Source organism: Leptonychotes weddellii, chromosome 8 (assembly GCF_054177405.1).
Source record: "Leptonychotes weddellii isolate Sample4059 chromosome 8, ASM5417740v2, whole genome shotgun sequence".
NCBI lineage: Eukaryota > Metazoa > Chordata > Mammalia > Carnivora > Phocidae > Leptonychotes > Leptonychotes weddellii.
The window spans coordinates 19,173,529-19,187,861 of NC_138376.1; the positions used below are offsets into that span (position 1 = coordinate 19,173,529).

At 38.7% G+C, this 14,333-nt stretch overlaps 1 protein-coding gene and 1 long non-coding RNA gene across 22 annotated transcripts in view; one reads left to right on the top strand and one right to left on the bottom strand.

Annotated features, from left to right (window-relative positions):
* PRP4K (pre-mRNA processing factor kinase PRP4K) overlaps positions 1-1,637 on the bottom strand; it is a 37,958-nt gene extending 36,321 nt beyond the window's left edge. For all 17 annotated transcript variants that reach the window (XR_014147566.1, XR_014147568.1, XR_014147564.1 and 14 more), the window contains exon 1: positions 1,462-1,637. Coding sequence is in view for 2 of the 17 variants with exons in the window: in XM_081827749.1 (XP_081683875.1) it covers positions 1,462-1,598 (137 nt within the window). In the remaining 15 variants the exon portion in view is untranslated. The remainder of the gene's footprint in view (positions 1-1,461) is intronic.
* Positions 1,638-1,706: 69 nt separating this feature from the next.
* On the top strand, positions 1,707-13,996 carry LOC145722971 (uncharacterized). 5 transcript variants are annotated; one of them, XR_014147575.1, is made up of 3 exons: positions 1,707-1,756; positions 10,120-10,286; positions 11,233-13,996. It is a non-coding gene; the product is annotated as an uncharacterized LOC145722971 (long non-coding RNA). The 5 variants fall into 5 exon arrangements; XR_014147571.1 differs by lacking the exon at positions 1,707-1,756 and adding an exon at positions 1,766-4,646; XR_014147574.1 differs by lacking the exon at positions 1,707-1,756 and adding an exon at positions 1,766-4,459.
* Positions 13,997-14,333: the final 337 nt, after the last annotated feature.

The following is a 14,333-nucleotide window of genomic DNA, read 5'->3' on the forward strand; positions in this document are numbered from 1 at the left end:
ACTATTTCAGGGGCATTCATGTTGCAAAGGCATAAATAAATGCTGATTATCAAGTCTAGTATTTGAATATGCATATAAATATGATCCCAGCACTCCTCAAAATTAATCTGAACAGTCCCTGAAATCAAATAAATGGACATGAACAGAACTTTGAAGAGATTGCTAGAAAAAACAGCTGCATAACATTTGTATTGTACTGGCATAAATACTGGAACGTGCCACACTGTGAACTCGATGAGAAACAAAAGGAGGTGAAGTCTAGTTAAAACTTTAGAATCCATCTGCTCTCTTCTAAGTCAATTTGTGAAGATAACAGAGCAGTCTTCAAAAGCCCTTAATTTCAACTTAATTTAATTTTCTGAGTAAAGCAAATGATTGAGGAGTCCAGAACTGAATGCATAGCAATGAAGTGCTGGGGCGCCTGGTAGTAAAAATTTCTCCTCTCAGTCCCTAGTTGCTGGGAGACTGTATCTCTTTCCTAAAACGGATTTTTAAAAAAATCAGATAATGCTGATGCACAAAACGATCGCTCTATGAATTCTGTTTTAAAATGCACTCTCTATTTTGGGTTCTTGTTTGAGTTTTCCCAACATGAACAGGAGAACAAAATACTGCTTTTAAGCAACGATTAGACTTTGCAGCATATACAAGTTATGTTTTCACTTGGCCGCATCGGTTCTTACGTTAGCTTAATTATAGACATAAAGTGCTTGGGTTTGGAAGTAGCTACTACTTCTTCCCCTTGTACTCCCAAAGAAGCCCTACAAACTCAGGCCAAAAATGTCAGGCCTCAAAACCAAGAACTTGATCTTACTTTGCCTCAAGTTTGCAAGTTGGCAAATAAGCTGCCAATAGGCAGAGGGGGAAAAAAATAGATCGAATGATCCTGGAGTTAAGAGCACAGAGATGGGGAAATGAAGTACCCCGTTAGCGACAAACTATTATATAGCTCTGGGATGGTCAAAGAGGTTAGCCCTACATCCCTTCTCCTCCCTGCTTTCAGGTCCTAAAACTGACACCAGCAGCAGGACGACGGCAGAAAGTCTTACGGCTTGCCCCTCTCCCGCCACTGCTCCTCGGGTGCCCCAAACCGATGCACTGAGTGCTGCAGCCAGGGAGCTCGGCTCGGTCCCAGAGGGAGAAATACTAAGGCGCGACCGCACAGTCGCGGCAGCCGCCTCGCGCACGGGACCTGTAGAGGCCGCTCGCGCGTACGCCTCCCAGGGCAACGACGCGCGGCAGGCCGCGGCCGCCTTCGACCCAACAGCCGCGGCCTCCGGGAGAGCGAAGCTCGAAGGCCGCCCGCCCGCCCGCCCAACAACGTATCGCGCGGGGAAAGAGAAAGTTTGGCTCTCGCCGTTAGGCCTGAACTTTCCCGCCCGCCCATGCAGGTCTCCGCGGTTTCCCACTCGGCGGCCTCCTGGGCGCCGGCCTTCCGCACCGCTCACAGAGACTACTTACTCTGGCTGTTCCCGCACCGACAGAGTCTCCGCGGCGGCCATCTTGAACTTCCTGACTCCTCGGCGGCGGTGGCGGCGGCTTCCCGGACGGTATAAGGTAGTGGAAGTGGAAGAAGAGGGAGCAGAGCCGTCGCGCATGTGCTAACCGCGTAGGGAACCGTGGAGCTCTGAGTCCGCTCTAAGAATCCGGATATAGAAGTGCATCCGGGGACATGGCGCACGAGCGCCATGACGCAACTTCCGGGGCGGGGGTTGGGCGTGAGGAGGTATAGACGGCACCTGCTAAGGGTTTAGGGGTGAGTGACTTAGGCTTACCCGCTAGTGGATGTTGGCACCGAACATTTGGTTCTGAAAACTTGCTAAAGAAGGGACAGAGGGAGTCAGATACCGGTATTTTGTGTGCGGTTCCGAGAACTAGTTTCACTGAGGGACCCACAAGTTGAGTTAATTTTCAGACTAGGACAAGATGATGATTTTGCTGCTGGGCTGAGTAGGAGGCATAGTAAATGCCTTATTACTGGATAGATAACCCAATCTGAAGTGGCATTAAGGGAAAGTTTGTAGAAAGACATTTTGAGAATACTGGGAGGTTAGGACTGTATCTAGAACGTAAATGTCTTTTAATACGGAATTATTATTAATACATTTATTTGAAACTTTTGCATTTCCTTTCAGCTTTTGCTTAATTTAGGGGTAACGATTCGGGAGTCGTTAGGTTTGCTGGTTCAGTAATATTTTTGGTCCAAATCACTTTATGTGATTTTGTTTTTCTATAATGAATTCTACAGTAATCGATTAAATGAAATATTTTATGAGAAAATATTTACTGGTTCTTGGAGATCTTTTAACACCACGTAGGTTTGTATATTCGTTCTCTTTCAAAAATATCTTTCTTTATACTCTGGAACCTGAAATCAGGGTGACGATCGCTTTCATTCTTGTAATCAACTGAGTTTGGTTTCACCATAGAAATTTGACCTCAGAATATCTGGGCTTGCTATGTATCTTGGTTTTCAGAGGGGAAGATATACAAATATTCTTACAAAATGAGTCCCTCGTTGGCTTAATCCTAAACGTGTTTAAAATGTTAAACGTTTTACCTTCGTGGACTCTATTAATATGGAACACTAACACTGATTTTTGGGGATTCCCTCTCCTCCCCTGACTCCACTGTAGCATTTCTTTATATGGTCCTTAGTTGCATTGCTTTCTTTGTGAAGGATTTTTCTCTTTCTCCTTAACAATGAGATTCAGGTATAATAACTTGGAAGACTTTTTTCATAGGAAAAAGTTTTCGGAAGTATGTTAAAGATGGTTTATATCTATTATTTACTAATAGTGTGTAGGTTGGGATTTCAGAGTTCTAATTGTTTCTGCCTCTAGATTCTCATCTCTATGTATCTTTTCAAAAGTAGTATGAATTCATGAATTTATTCTTATATTTATGGTTTATTATATTCTCTGCCCCAGCCCCCATGAAGGCAAGGCCATGTGTCATTGTATCCAGATTGGCTCAAATGTTATTAAAATAACAAAAAATATTTAAAATAAAATTTAAAATTAAAATAGATGAACATAGTTATGTATGTACAAACCTATTTCAGATTTATTCTTGGAAATAAGTACAAACCTGCAAGAGATCTCATCTTGGATATAAAGTAGAATATACGTTAGGGCAAAAGAAGCCTAGCACACTGGCACCAGGAGGTAAAGAAACTTATGATGACTTAGTTCCCAATTGCCAAGCCAGGATATGAAATGAAATCTAACTCCTGTCTGTGCTCTTTCCATACTCTGCTGCTTCCCACAGAAATGTCATTTGTTTAGCATCTACTTATTGAGCACCCACCTACACAGCTCTTTGATATTCAAATGTGTTTTCAGTTAAAGGTAATGGAAAGAGCAATGGATGGGCATCCAGATATACCTTATTTTCCCCGGGTCTCTTCCTTAATGCTGAGTAGCTTATTGCTGAAAGCTCATAGGCAAATCTCAATTTCCTCAACCACAATATTATCTCCTTTGTCACCTCTGCTGTTTGATTCTAAAAAATTTCTTAATTTAAGTGTAATTGACATGTAATGTTTTATTAGTTTCAAATGATTTGACAATGCTCACCGTGCCGTACGAGTGTGGTTAAGGGAGGATAGGTGGGGAGAATAGACGCTAAGTTGTTCAGGTTTGAAGCCACATTATGACTGGCTCAAATTTAGACTTGGGCAAACCCTTCAAATTTTTTAAAAAGAGCATAGTAAAAACAAAAACAAAACATTTCAGAAAATGATGCTGGCAAATTTCCTTTAAGATTTTCTCACCAATTCGCTTTCCCTTGCACAGTTACTACCAGTTCGGACCGCACTAGGAGGGATTTGTTAAGGATTCACCCAAAACTGTGTTGTAGTTTTGGAAGAATGGGGTTTGGGGAAGGCGGAGTTAAAATGAAGGCAAACATCATGTACTACTTTAAATAAGTCAGCAAACGTTTATTAAAAGAAACTTAAGTCCAGGTTTTCACTCTTCTGCTTTTCCTCCCAGAGTTTGGGAACCGCTGCACCGAAAACGTGCAGACACAGCTAGACCCGACCCGCGCGGGAGGGACAGTATAGCGGCTGAACCCGCCGGCCGGAAGTCCCTGAACAGGCGGGGCCTCGGCGAGCACGCGCTTCCCGACCGTGGGCACTCCGTCCGCGCGCCCAGAGAAGCGCGCTCGTGCGTGCGTACGTGCGTGCATGCGTGCGTCTGGCGAAAGGGGTGGGCGTGCCTGAGGGAGGCAGCGGCCCGCCGCCGCTGGCGGTAGCTTTTCTGTAGCTGCGGTTGTAGGTTGAGAGCTGGTTTTCTATGGTCAGTACATTTCCGTCGCGCCTGGCGGAGCCGCCCAGCCTTTGCGCTACTCCTTCGGGCCCTGAGCCCGCGCTCTTTTGCCCCTGTCAGTTTCGCCGCTCTTGCCACCTTTAGAGCTGAGGCGGTTTTCCGGAGCCGCAGGGCCGGCCCGACTAGTAGTAAGTAGGTCCGAAATCCGCGGCCTGTGGCCGGGGGGACCTGGCACGCTTTGCTGACCGCCGCGAAAAGCCGAATTCAAAAAAAGCGGACGTTGACTCTCTTTTGCAGACAGGGAGCGTAAAACCCACAACGCTTGGAGCCTCACTACCAAACAATACCAAAAAAGTGTTCTGGCCCGGAGACAAGGTTTTGAGAACAAGCATGCATTTTTGACTTTTTTTTAACCATCTTTGCTTCCTTTTAAGTATTATTACTTTCGTGCAAGATACACACTCCAGGGGTAGTTTGAAAGTGCTTTTGAATTATGTTCCTCCTATGAAAAGAGATTATTAACGTTTGGACCACCTAAGCTACATAGTCATCAATCCCGATAAGCTCTTAATTTAGCTCATCTTAACGTAGGCTACAAACAAAATAAAGAGTATCATAAAATCCTTTGAAAAAAACTCCTGGTCCATGGAGAGTTCTCAGATGTCAGTTAAAAGAATGTAGATCGCCTTTTAGATAATACTTAAGGTTTTATCTAGTTTAGATCTAGATTTCGAATCCGTAGCTGGAAGACATTGAGACTGAATTTTCTTTTATTACTAATCAAGAACTTTGACTTTTGTTCCATGAAATTTAGTTTTTTGTTGTTTTAAAAACAGTTCTGAAGCATTCACGAAAATCTGGAAAATACAAAAAGCAAAAGAAAACAAACAAAACCACCTAGAGTTCTATTGTTCAAACTGAACCAACATTAATATATTGGCTTGGTTTGACTTATTTCCATATGAAATACTAAGTTTTCTTGTACTCATGAGTAGAATGCGATAGTTGGCTTTTTCATGTAACACACCCATCTATTTTTACATAATTCTAGTTTCAGTAAACATTTTTATAACCAGGTGATGTCTCTTTTTTCCTTTGTTGGTGGATGTGTATGTCATTTCAGTTTTGCACTATTGTATATGACTATGATGAAGCGATATTTAGAATAGTATTTAGAACGTGACCATTCAAGGGGAGTTGACTTGGGCTTCACCGCTCTACCAAGCAACTTATTTAACCTTTCTGAGCCTCATTTTACACATCAGTAACATGAGGGTAATAGTTCTCATCACAAGGGTTATTATGGGAATTAATTGAAATAATGAATGAAAATGCCTGGATCATATATTAGTAAATACCAACTAACTATTTCTACATGTAAAGTTTTTTTCGATTTTTGTATTTTTAAATTTCTTTTATTCTGATTTTTTTGGTAACATGCATGGTTTACTCCCAGATTTTGTATATGGTTAAATACTATCACCACACTGGGTCTAAGGGGTTTTATACATAGGCTTTTTATATATTTTACTATATAAATTATTCATAAAAACATAAGTTAGAAATACTTTTTTGCAATAAAAGTTATATTTGGCTATAATTTATAAATATTCATGTTTTATGGTAGGGCCTATTCTTTCTCACCTTTTATACATATATACCTACATTGTTATTTTTAAGAATTGCATCATAAAGTGTTCAGTGTGAAGAGAGTACAGTGATTAAGGAGTAGGAAAAAAGCTGGAAAGGGAGGTTTTAGAATTTAGATTTCATTTCGAATTTATGGAATAAGTTCAGTGTTGAGGAATGACCTGATTTAATTTGTTTTGGAGGGTTCATTTGGCTGATGTATGGAGATAGACAGCAGGGCACCAGAAAGGGAAAGATGGAATCCAGTTAGGAGTGTAATTCAGTAATCCTCGTGAGTGATGGTGGTGGTTTCAACCAGGGTGGAAATGGAAAAAGTGGCTGGATCCTGAATATATTTTGAAAGGACAAGCTATAGAATTCAATGATTCATTGGATGTGGGGTGCAAGAGACAGCAACTTAGAGGTTTGTGGCTTGAGCAATTGGATGGATGCAGTTGCTGCTTACAGAGATAGAGACTGAAGGAGGAACAGATTTTAAGTGGGGGGAAAGAAGAGTTCTGTTTTAGTCAGATCATACTTTGGAGTCTGTTAGATGTCTAATTGGAAGTGAGGTCTTAAAAACTTCAATTATTGTTGAGTTACTTGTTTCTCTTTTCACTTCTCTCATTAGATGCATTCATGTTTACAAACCTTTTCCATTTGGATTGACACCTTTATCATTACCAAATGTCCCTCCAGTAACTTTTTAAAAAATTTTAGTTTACTTTGTCTCATATTATACAACAATTCCAGCTGTCCAGTGGTTCATGCTTGCATGAGAGATCATTGTTGTAGTGTCTCCTATAGACAGCACATACTTGGATCTTTTTAGTCTAGTCTAATGATCTCTGCCTTTTGATTAGAATGCTTAATTCATTTGCATTCAATGTTATTGGTAAAGATGGATTTATGTCTGCCATGTTACTTTGTTTCCTATAGTCTAATGTGTTTTTTGTTCCTCTATCCCTCTTTTACTGCTTTATTTTGCATCAGGTGACTATTTCCTAATGGAGCAGTTACTTTCTTTAATGATTTTTGTTCACATTTTCTCCTCCTTTTTTTTAAGTTGAAGTATAATTAACATACAGTGTTATATTTGTTTCAGACATACTATATAATGATTCAGCAATTCTCTACATTATTCAGTGTTCATCATGATAGGTGTACTGTTAACCTCCTTGATCTATTTCACCCATCTGTCCACATCCCTTCTGGCAACCACCAGTTTTTCTCTGTATTTAAGGGTCTATTTTTTTGTCTCTTTTTTTCTTTATTTGTTTTGTTTCTTATATTTCGCATATGAATGAAATCATATGGTATTTGTCTTTGTCTCTCTGACTTATTTCACTTAACATTATACCCTCTAGGTCCATTCATGTTGTTGTGAGTGACAAGATCTCATCCTTTTATATGGCTGAATAATATTCCACTGTATATGTGTACCACATTGTCTTTATTCATCTACGGATGGACACTTGTGTTGCTTCCATATCTTGGCTATTGTAAATAATGATAGGGGTGCATGTATCTTTTTTTTTAAGATATATTTATTTTAGAGAGAGAGAGAGAAAGAGAAAGCATGTGTGGGAGGGGCAGAGGGAGAGAGTCTTAAAGCAGACTCCCCGCTGAGCGTGGAGCCTGGTGCTAGGCTTGATCTCAGCACCTATGAGATCATGACCTGAGCAGAAACCAAGAGTTGGATGTTTAACTGACTGAGCCACCCAGGCATCCCTGCTTGTATCTTTTTTAAATTAGTGTTTTAATTTTCTTTGGATAAATACTCAGTAGTGGAATTACTGGATCATTCTATTTGTAATTTTTAATCTTAAGAGGAACCTCCTTAATGTTTTCTACAGTGGCTGCAACAATATACATTCTCACCATCAGTGTGCAAAGGTTTCTTTTTCTCTACATCCTTGCCAACACTTACTATTTCTTGTCTATTTGATTCAAGCCATTCTAACAAGTGTAAGGTGATATCTCATTGTGGTTTTGATATGCATTTTCCTAGTGATTAGTAATGTTGAGTATCTTTTCATGTGTCTATTGGCCATTTGTGTGTCTTTTTTGGAAAAATATCTATTTAGGTGCTCTGCCCGTTTTTAATCAGATTATTTGTTCATTTGTTTTGGTGTTGAGTTGTTTGAGTTCTTTATATATTTTGGATATTAACTCCTTATCAGACATATCATTTGCAAATATCTTTTCCCATTCACTAGGTTGCCTTGTGATTTTGTTGATGGTTTCCTTTGCTATGTAAAAGCTGTTTCTTTTGGTATAGTCTCAATAGTTTAATTTTGCTTTTTATTTCTGTTGCCTAAAGAGACATATTTAGCAAAATTTTGTGATGGCTGATGTCAAAGAAATTACTGCCTGTGTTTTCTTCTAGGAGTTTTATGGCTTCATGTCTCACATTTAGGTCTTTAATCCATTTTGAGTTTATTTTTGTGTATGGTGTAAGATAGTGTTCCAGTTTCATTCTTTTGAATGTCCAGTTTTCCCAGCACCATTTGTTAAAGAGACTGTCTTTTCTCTGCTGTATATTCTTGTCTCCTTTGTCATAGATTAATTTACCGTATAAGCATGGGTTTATTCCTGGGCTCTTTATTTTGTTTTACTGATCTATTTGTCTATTTTTGTGATAGTACCATACTGTTTTGATTACATAGCTTTGTAGTATAACTTGAAATCTGGAATTATGATACCTCCAGGTTTGTTCTTTCTCAAGGTTGCTCTGGTTATTCAGGACCATTTGTGTTTCCACACAAGTTTTAGTATTATTTGCTCTAGTTCTGTGAAAAATGCTGTTGGTATTTTGGTAGGGATTGCATTGAATCTATAGATTGCTTTGTGTGTTATGGACATTTTAACAATATTGGTTCTTACAATCCATGAGCATAGAATACCTTTCTTTTTATTTGTGTCATCTTTAATTTCTTTCATCAATGTTTTTTAGTTTTCAGAGTACAAGTCTTTCACCTCCTTGGTTAAGTTTATTCATAGGTGTTTTTTTTTTTTTTCACTTTTTTAAAGCATTTTTTAGTGGTTGCTTTAGGGCTTGCCATAAACATCTTAATTTACTAGACTCAGCTTTAGTTTTATGCTAACTTAATTGCAATGAGGTTAAAAACCTCACTCTAATGTAGTTTTATTCCATTTCTCTGCATTTTTGTGGTATAATTGTTATACACATTGTATATATAGATGTTACAAACCCAACAATATATTGTTACAATGATTATATCTTTTAAAGAAGCTGAAAGAAAGAGAGCAAGTATATACATATTTATAGCTTTTGTTATATTGACCTTGACTTTTTCTTTTTTAAGATTTTATTTTTAACCTCTACACCCAACGTGGGGCTCAAACTTACAACCTCAAGATCAAGAGTCACATGCTCTACCAACTGAGGGAGCCAGGCATCCCTGACCTTGACCTTCTTATTTATGATTTCTGGTTCTCTTCATTTATTGTCTTTGTGAGTTCATGTTACCATTCGGAGTAATTTCTTTAGCCCAGTACAGCTTTTCTCCTACCCACCTCCTTTAGCAAATATGTTATATTTCCATGTGTTAGAGGCTCAACAATACATTGTGATTTAATTTTTCGTTAAATTCATTTCATTCATTCATGAAATTTCATTTCACTAAAATTTTTAAAATTTAATAAATCTACCTTGAATTTAAAGCACTTTGTATTTAAAAAAATTTTAATTGCAGCAATTTGTGAAATAGACATCTGTATGTACTGTATGCTATGCTCTTCAATAGGCTATGTTCTTCTTTGGCTATGTTTTTAAGTAGGTAAATGGATAAACTGTGGTACATCCATACAATGGAATGTGATACTATTGGAATACTATTCAGTGATAGAAAGAAATGAACTATCAAGCCATGAAAAGACATGGAGGAATCTTACCTGCACATTGCTAAGTGAAAGAAATCTTAGTATATGAAAGAAGTCATGGCATAGTATGATACTATAATGATGGATACACATCATTATATGTTTGTCCATACCTTTAGAATGTACAACACTGAGAGTGAAGCCTAATGTAAACTATGGACTTTAGTTAATAATTCATCAATTTTGGTTCATTAATTATAAAGACTGTACCACACCAATGCAAGATGTTAATAATAGGGGAAACTGAGGGTGGGAGGGAGAGAGAGTACAGTAGTCCTCCCCACCCCTTCATTCATGGTTTCACTTTCTACAGTTTCAGTTACCTATGGTCAACCACGGTTCAGAAACAGATGATCCTCCTTCTGATATATCTTCAGAAGGTCAGTTGTAGCCTAGCACTGTCACAATGCCTACATCATTCACTTCACTTCATCTCATCACATGGATATTTTATCATCAAACGTCATCACAAGAAGAAGGGTGAGTACAGTACAATAAGGTATTTTGAGAGAGAGACCACATTCACATAGCTTTTATTATAATATATTGTAATTGTTAATTTCTTACTGTGTCTAATTTATGAATTAAGTTTTATCATAGGGGTGTATGTATGTATAGGAAAAAACAGTATATACAGGGTTCAGTACTATCTGAGGTTACAGGCATCCACTGTTGGGTCTTGGAACGTATTCTTTGCAGGTAAGGAGAAACTACTGTATATATTGATACTGTACTTTCTGTTCAGTTTCTCTGCAACCCTAAAATGCTCTAAAAAATAAATCTATAAAAAAAAACCTCTCAGCTAGCAAATTTGTGAGATAGACCTGTATATGTTCTAAGTGTATCATTGTGTTACTGGGTGGAATCAGAGATAACTAGATGTCATTTCAGCAACATTATTCCCTCCACATTCATAATAGATTATTTTTAAAAGATTTTTATTTATCTATTTATTTAGTTAGTTTTTATTTATGAGAGAGCGACAGAGAGCACACGAGCAGGGGAGGGGCAGAGGGAGAAGGAGAGAATCTCAAGCAGACTCTGCACGGAGTGCAGAGCCCAACAGAGGGCTCAATCTCATGACTCTGAGATCATGACCTGAGCTGAAATCTAGAGTTGGACACTTAACCGACTGAGCAACCCAGGCACCGCACACGATAGATTATTTTTAAAATTTTATGCCTTGTAGTAAAGATTTAACATTAGCCCTTCGGTATGTTAATTATATCTCAATAAAACTGTGAGAACAAAAGAATTTAACACCAGTCATTTAAAATGCCTTCTCATACATTCATTTCTCTGTTTTTGTTTTTTTTTCTATTTGGTCTGTGTTGTTAATGAATTCAAATTTAAATTCAAGTAAATTTCATGTGATCCTGACAATTATCAGAGGAAAGCATAATGCCCAATCCTTTTTCTTCCCTAGGGAAGGACTTTGAAGCTCAAGTTGCAACTGGTTGAAATACTTTCATTAGATATAAGGTGCAAGATTTGCTAGTTTACCAGCAGCACAAAGAAAAACCTCAAGAACCACATTTTAATTTTCTTCTAAAGGATAGGGTGGCATTACAGTTTTGAACTAGAAATAAATTTTGACTCAGATGAAACATCAACAATTTTAGAGTGTAGATTAGTCAGAAAACAAAGAAAATTTGAGAAAGATACCTTTTCTGTTATCAGTGTAGAGTACGCCCAAACCCGACTTCTGTGTGCTGATTCTAAACCCAGGTGGTCAAAACAACAGTCCTCATGTACCCCACACACGTGAAGCAAGCACACTATTTGAAGAAGCTGGACAATTCCTGCTAAAGGGCTTTTCTCTCTGTGGCTAATATCCTCTGAGCTAAAATCAGGTTGGAAAGATAAAAGACCTAGTCTGAGTGCTTTACAACTGTTGGTTTATAAAGAGTTTATAGTATATAATCTCAAAACCTTGGTACAATTAAGTGTCCAAAGTAGTTTCCAAACAGAATTGAAAAAGGCAGAAAAGAAGGAAGAAATGACAAGAATTCACCTGTTAAAATGTTATGATGAAAGAAGCCTTCTATATAGCCTGGTATCTTAGACCAAAGTGTACTTACACTGTGAATGTCAAAAGAGACTTTTTGGATTTGTCCATTTCTATTGTAATTGACAAATGACTGAATAGAACTCAAAGGGAGGACACCTAAAATTTCACATGCTGGTTGGAGTGCTTGATACGGAAAAAGTTTTCTTGACACAAAATGATTTGGGGGGCTGCATAGGAATCAATCACCAAGAAAAGGAATCAGTCATCATAGTATTTTTTAGTGTCCAGAATGTTTAGCTTTCTGTGAAGCTGAACATGTACGTAATCACAGGAGACTTCTCATGATGATAACTTATTTAAATCTGCACAGTAATTTCACTGGTACGTTTAGAGCATTTCTTTTGGTTGTTATTGCTGTTCTTATTCATTCGTCTTCAATGATATCCGGCAAATTGTATTTTAGACACGAACAGTAATGGCACCTGCATGTCTTAGTGCAACCGTATGATTAGCGTCTTGTCGTTTGCATAATTTCTGGCAGTTTGATACAATTAGGTATAATCAAAGTGTGTAGGAGTAGAAAATGATTTTCTAGTGTATGTATTACATTGTCTCCTTTTAATCTATGTTTGAATATATGTCCTAATCTTGTAGAGTTAAAGACATATCTCAATAGAGTTACAGTCTGTTTACTGTGAATTAAAACTGGTGAAGAATACGAGAATTGCTTGTACAGTTTGGTGCCACTTGATTTATACTAAGGTGCCAGCAGTTCTACCACCTTTGATTTTGTGCCATCAGTACAACATCAGCACAGCCAAAAGCAGACAGCATCTTGGTATTACAGGTATCCCCTGATTTTTGAAAGTTTGCATTATGCCACCTTGCATTTATGAAAGACCTACGTTATATATTCTTTCCTCACTAACTGAAAGAAAGCCATAGAGGATTTCCACTTTTACGTAAAGCAAAAATAGTGTTCAGCATCTGTTTTGCAGCAAGCAGCTATACTCCCCAAGTAGGGAGGGCGGCACTGCCAAGCGCTTTCCCCAGGAACTATCCTCGCCATCTCAGTGCGGAGCCGCTATAGCTTTGAACTGTGTCTGTGAGCGTTTGTGCCTTATCTCAATTTATTTTGTGCATCCATTGGCAAGATGTGTTGCAAGGTATCAGAAAAGCCTAAGAGGGTTTTACTGGGTCTGGGAACGCTTAGAACCTTTTTTGTATAAATTAATGGTAATCGTTTCTTCGCTTTACCCCATTTTGCCTAATGGAAGGTTTCATAGGAACGCTCTGCTTTCAGATAATGAGGGATATCTGTATTATGAAAGTCATTTTGACATTGTCGACCCCACAGAAAAGTTTTGGGAACCCCTAATGATTCATGGACCATACTTTGAGAACTACAATGATACTTAGAAAAGTTAATCAAATAGACAAAAGAGGGAGGGATGACTTTTGCCGTTACTGTTAATCCGAACACTGCACCGGTTACCAATGCCAGAAGACTCCAACTATATGGAGGATAGCAAAGCTCATCATTGTGCCAGCCCCCAGGAATAGAAGTCCAGACACTCCTGTCTACAGCATCTTCATGTCAGAGTCGCCAAGGAAAACAGAACACAGTCAAGCACTAGATGAAACAATGCTTTTACTCAAGTATAGAAGGGGCAGAACAAGATCAGCTCTAACAGTGTGCTTTGGTCCCCCCTGGCCAGCAGGTCCCCTGGCAGCCAGTGCAGGACAAATGGCCTGCACCAACTCCGCGTATGCTGTGGGAGAAGGACGCTGACACCTCCCCTGTGGAGACTGAAATACTGAACGCTAGGGGCACGTCTGAGGGCCTGTGAGGTGCCCACTTCAGCAGAACAAAGGAGCACACAATGAGCCTGAAACAGGGATATATCTTCTTACACAAGGTGATAAGATCAACACAGGCTGTGTGGACTCTTTACCTTGGTAAGGAAGTGTTCCCCCCCACGGCCTGTTCTTATGTGGCTGAGTGGGGTAGAAGGACTGTGGGCATGAGACTGCCTTCCCAAGGGTCATGTCCTCCCTGCTGCTTCTCTTGAGCTAGCCTACGCTCTGTGCTTTACTTTCTTTTCTGTTAAATCGTTTTGTTTTAATGTATTCTGTAATGTTTTCTTGTTGAAATTATTATAAAATGTAATTATATAGATGTTTGCTTTTAAACTTTTTAAATTAGTAGGGAACTAGGCATAAGTTAAATTTTATAACCTAATAGCCATGAATCCAAACTAGTGAGGAAATGCTAGATAGCTATGTACTACGAATGTCCTCGAGACCAAAGAAAGCATAAAATCAAAGCTTCCGGGACATATGCCATTTTTATACACTGGGGAAGCATGTTGTCAGTTTCTGCCGCTGCTTCCTCAGTTATTTTCCATCTATTTATAGTCTTCTGCCATTTCAACAAACTATTTGGAATAGATACTGCCTCCTTTTGGTGCTTATTAAACTGATGACTGACATCCTGTTGTAGATTATTAGTAGAA